The 5,297-nt window shown below is 53.2% G+C and overlaps 1 protein-coding gene across 2 annotated transcripts in view; it reads left to right on the top strand.

The window, feature by feature from the left end:
* Window positions 1–5,297, top strand: part of SPNS3 (sphingolipid transporter 3 (putative)) — a 60,631-nt gene that overhangs the window by 1,779 nt on the left and 53,555 nt on the right. For both annotated transcript variants that reach the window (XM_037732704.1, XM_037732705.1), the window contains exon 2: window positions 4,239–4,304. In XM_037732704.1, coding sequence (XP_037588632.1) covers window positions 4,239–4,304 — 66 coding nt within the window. The remainder of the gene's footprint in view (window positions 1–4,238; window positions 4,305–5,297) is intronic.

Genomic DNA, 5,297 nt, shown 5'->3' with positions numbered 1-5,297 from the left:
GACCAGCCTGGCCAACATGGTGAAACCCTGTCTTTACTAAAAATACAAAAATTAGGCAGGCGTGGTGGCATGCACCTGTAATCCCAGATACTAGGGAGGCTGAGGCAGGAGAATTGCTTGAACCTGGGAGGCAGAGGTTGCAGTGAGCTGAGATCACATCACTGCACTCCAGCCTGGGCGACAGAGTGAGACTATCTTAAAAAGAAAATACTGATTGTGACTTCACTTGTTCTCTCCTTGTCATTCATTCATTCACTCATTCATTCAAGACCAACTGTAGGCAGGACCCCCTGGTGGCTGCTGGGGACCCAGGGTGGAAATCAGACTTGTAGTTCCTGAACTCAGGAACGACCATCTCATGGGGCAGAAATAGAGGCTGGTTGATGGCAGTCCTTTGAGGCAGAGAGGTGCGGCCAGATGCGGGGCAGGCACAGGCCAGGCTGGGAGCTCAGGAGGGTGGCTGCAGCTGCCTGTCAGTTACCAGCTCAGCACGCCAGAGAGTGGCTATGGAATCCTGAAACTTTAGGGGCTGCAGAATCACGCCTAGACCTGGTTGTCGTCTTTGAGGAGCTCAGAGGTCAGGAATTCCTCCTCCTCACTTGAGGTCAGGGGTTCAAGACCAACCTGGGAAACAGAGGAAAACCTTGTCTCTACAAAAAATGTTAAAAATTAGCCAGGGATGGTGATGCAAGCCTGATGTCCTAGCTACTTGGGAGGCTGAGGCAGGAGGATTGCTTCAGCCATGATGGTACAAGTGCACCCTAGTCTGAGTGACAGAACAAGATCCTATCTCAAAAAAATCCCCTAAAGACAAAAAGCAAAACAAAGCAAAACAAAACACAATAAACAACAGCAAAAACCCCAAAGGGGTTTGTGTGCCTCCAGATGTGAATGTATGGGGTGAGATCACAAGCTTCTTGGGTGCCAGGCTGGGAGCTTGGGTTTTCTGCCTTGGGCAATGGGGAGCCGTATAATTGGATTTGAAGCCCTGATGGAGGCAAGAAGAGCCAGGGAGGCAGTTCAGAGGCTGCTGCTGTGGATGAGGCCAAAGCTGAGGAGGCCTGATTTGGAGTGTGGGCTGAGGGCGAGCAAAGGAGGGAATGAGCAAGAGGCAGATGGGAGCCGCGAATCGCCAGTGCAGAGCGCCCTGAACCCAGGAGCCTGGGTACCTGCTATCTCTGCTGCTGACCCTGGGGGCCCCTGGCTGGGCCCTAAGACCCTGAGTCTTGCCTACCTAGGTCGCTTACCCGTTAGCACTTCCTCTGGATGTGTAAGAAAGGGGGCTGTGGTTACTGGGGCAAGAGAGGCCTGGAGAAGTGAAATCGTGCTGAGTGTCTGGAATGTTCTTGCAGGAAATGGTTCTTTTGGGGCCAGGGTGGTGGGCTACAGGTAACAGCAAGGCTGGGTGCATGCTTGGCCCCGGGTCATCCCCAGAGTGCCACGGAGCTGGGGGGAGCCCAGGAGGTGACAAAACAAAGGGATGAGTCCTAATTCCTAAAAATGGAAGATGGGCACAATTTAGAGCATTTGCATTTAGCTATTTATTTTGCTTACCTGTGTTGTGTATTTTTTATCTTTCCAATGACTGACTGTCTTCTTTGTGTATTTAAAATAATAAAAGAGGGACTTTGAGAGGCCAAGTCATGTGGATCACTGTGGGGTGATCCAGGAGTTCAAGACCAGCCTGGCCAGCACAGTGAAACTCCGTCTCTACTAAAATTACAAAAAAATAAGCCAGGCATGGTGGTGCATGCCTGTAATCCTAGCCACTTGGGAGGCTGAGGCAGGAGAATTGCTTGAACCTGGGAGGTGGAGGTTGCAATGAGCTGAGATAACACCACTGCACTCCAGCCTGGGTGACATAGTGAGACTCCGTCTCAAAAAAACAGCGACAGGCCGGGCGCGGTGGCTCGTGCCTGTAATCCCAGCACTTTGGGAGGCCAAGACAGGTGGATCACCTGAGGTCAGGAGTTCGCGACCAGCCTGGCCAACAGGGTGAAACCCAGTCTCTACTAAAAATACAAAAATTAGCTAAGCATGATGGCATGTGCCTGTAATCCCAGCTACTTGGGAGGCTGAGGCAGAAGAATAGCCTGAACCCAAGAGGCGGAGGTCGCAATGAGTCAAGATTGCACCACTGCACTCCAGCCTGGATGAAAGAATGAGACTCCATCTCAAAAACAAAACAAAACAAACAACAAGAAATAAAATATTAAAAGGGGGAAAAAGACACACTGGTTTGTATGCCAGGTTTTGGTGGCAACTGGGGACAAATTAAATGTCTAAACAAAGATTTCTTACGTTGCTTCTCTGTTTCTTTGATTTTTTTTTTTTTTGAGATGGAGTCTCACTCTGTCACCCAGGCTGGAGTGCAGTGGCGTAATGTCGGCTCACTGCCACCTCCACCTCCTGGGTTCAAGTGATTCTCCTGCCTCAGCCTCCCGAGTAGCTGGGATTATAGGCAGGTCCCACCACTCCTGCCTAATTTTTTGTATTTTTAGTAGAGACAAGGTTTAGCCAGGCTGGTCTGGATCTCCTGACCTTGCGATCCGCCTGCTTCAGCCTCCCAAAGTGCTGGGATTACAGGTGTGAACCACCACACCTGGCCCGATTCCTTGATCTTTATGCACATGGGGCAGGTCTTGGAGGTGTGCATGCAGGGCTTTCTTGGGGTGGGTGTTTCTGTGGGGACCCACGTGGGGGCTTCTGTTCCCCTTCTGTGGTTCTGGGTGTGTGGACAGGATGTCTGTGGCTGAGATTTGAGTCTCAGCTCTTCCAGCTTCACATGGTTAAGCTTGGGCACCTAGAGCCTCTGTTTCTTTGTCTGTAGAATGGGAGCAGTGAGAGTCCCCACCTTTTAGGATGACAGTGTCGTGTGTACAGCTCAGGGCCTGGGTCTCGGTCATCTTCCGATCATAAATGTGATGATCATTCTTCTTCATGATAATGAAGGGCCAGAGCTGCCTGGCTCATGTGAGCGGGTACTGCAGACTCAGAGCCTTCTGAGATACCACCAAGAGGCTACCAGGAAACAGACCCTAGTGTCTGGGAGACCCGCTTTGTCTCTGTGCATTAGCCGGGGTACCCACTGCTGCGCCTAGGGAAGAACATGCTTGTGCGTGTACGTGTGCGTGCAAGCCAGGACACTTGTGTCTTTGTACATATCTGTTCATCTGTGCATACCTGGTGATTGTGCATGGGCAAGGCCGCCGTGTCACACACCTCCAGGGGCTTCTGTTTACACAGCGGCCTAAGTGAAGGGCTGTGCACCTCGAAGCAAGAGAGCCGCCAGCCCCTCCAACTGCACCGTGGGTGGCAGCCCTGAGCCTGTGCACAGGCTGGCAGAACTCTGGGCGTGTCTTTACAGGTTCATCTCACTGCACTTGTGTATGTGTGTCTGGGTGTATGAGGCTGGGTGTACATGTCTGTGAGTGTGAGTTCCTGCGTGTGTGTATGTTTGTGCTTCTGCAGGTGTGTTCCTCTGGCAACGCCTTGGTTTTCTGTTTTGTTTTGCTTTGTTTCTGAGAGCGAGTTTTGCTCTTGTTGCTCAGGCTGGAGTGCAATGGGTGCGATCTCGGCTTGCCGCCACCTCCACCTCCTGGGTTCAACGGTTCTTCTGCTTCAGGCTCCTGAGTAGGTGGAATTACAGGCACCCGCCACCACGCCCAGCTAATTTTTTTTTTCTTTTTTGAGACAGAGGCTCGCTCTGTGGCCCAGGCTAGAGTGCAGTGGTGCAATCTCAGCTCACTGCAACCGCTGTCTCCCGGGTTCAAGTGATTCTCCCGTCTCAGCTTCCTGAGTAGCTGGGACTACAGGTGCAAGCCACCACGCCCAGCTAATTTCTGTATTTTTTTTGTTGAGACGGGGTTTCTCTGTGTTAGCCAGGCTGGTCTTGATCTCCTGACTTTGTGGTCTGCCCACCTCAGCCTCCCAAAGTGCTGGGATTGCAGGTGTGAGCCATGACTTGGGTCTGTGTTCGCACATGAAGCAGGGAAGGAGCCACGTGGCTGCAGGCATGTGTGTAAACGTGTGTGTGTGAACATCTGTGCCTTCGGGATGCTTGTTGCTTTGAGTGTTTGATATGCACACACTTCTCTGTGTGCCTGCTCTTGTGTGCATGTGGTTATACATGTGTGGGAGACAGGGACAGGACACTAGGCTGGGTGCCATGCCCTGTGCCCCTTTCGACGCCAGGAGGGCAACTTCCCGTTTTGCGAGCACTGTCCCTCTGTCTGCAGGAGTGCTGCTGGACGTACAGACGTTTTTCCACATCAGTGACAGCGATGCTGGTTTGCTTCAGACTGGTAAGGAGGAGTCCCAGCTCTGAAGCTGGGGCCCTGGGCTCATGCTGGGGTGGGCTCTTTCAGTGGCTCATGTTCTGTGCCCAGCTTCAGCCCCACTGGGTCCACTGGCACAGGGAGTGGGTGGGGTGTGGCCTGAGGGGCGATCTGGGCAGGAGGAGGAGGGAGCCTAGGCTGGGACAGCCGCATGAGCTCGAGTGGAGGGTACCGCAGGAGAGCAGGGGGAGGTGGGGCTGAGAGAGGCCCCGCGCTTCAGCTCCTGGCTGCGGAGCTGATCACTCCGTCCCTTGGCATCGGTGAAGCTCAGCTGTGCACCTGAGGCTTGCTTGGGTTTGAGAAATCCTGATGTGTGCTTTCCTCTCACGGACCTGAAAAATCTGACTACTGGGACACACGAAGACAGACAGGCATAGACACAGACAGACAGACACATCCGCCCGCATGGGCTCAGAGGGGCGCGGCCCACAGAGAGCCTAACACCCGGCAGCGAGGGCGGCCACATGTCCCATCTCAGCATCAGAGCAGTTGGGGCCACGAGGCATGAGCTTTTCCCCTGTGGGTGCCCGGATGGCGACACACACCCACATGTGCACACACATGGTCACAACACATGACACACACGTGCACACACACCCAGCTTGTAACTAGCATGTGCTGAGGGGCCTCCTAACAGACCATCGTCTCAGGGCTTTGGAACATCAGCTGGGTGCGGTGGCTCACGCCTGTAATCCCAGCACTTTGGAAAGCCGAAGCGGGTGGATCATGAGGTCAGGAGTTCGAGACCAGCCTGGCCAACATGGCTAAACGCCGTGTCTACTAAAATTACAAAAAAATTAGCTGAGTGTGGTGGCATACGCTTGTAATCCTAGCTTCTCAGGAGGCTGAGGCAGGAGAATCTCTTGAACCCAGGAGGCGGAGGCTGCAGTGAGATGAAGTGGCACCACTGCACTCCAGCCTGGGTGACAGAGCGAGACGTCATCTCAGAAAAAAAAAGAT

Source organism: Cebus imitator, unplaced genomic scaffold (genome assembly GCF_001604975.1).
Source record: "Cebus imitator isolate Cc_AM_T3 unplaced genomic scaffold, Cebus_imitator-1.0 Scaffold464, whole genome shotgun sequence".
NCBI lineage: Eukaryota > Metazoa > Chordata > Mammalia > Primates > Cebidae > Cebus > Cebus imitator.
The sequence above is the reverse complement of the archived record's forward strand: the minus strand, read 5'-3'. Positions and strand labels throughout refer to the sequence as shown.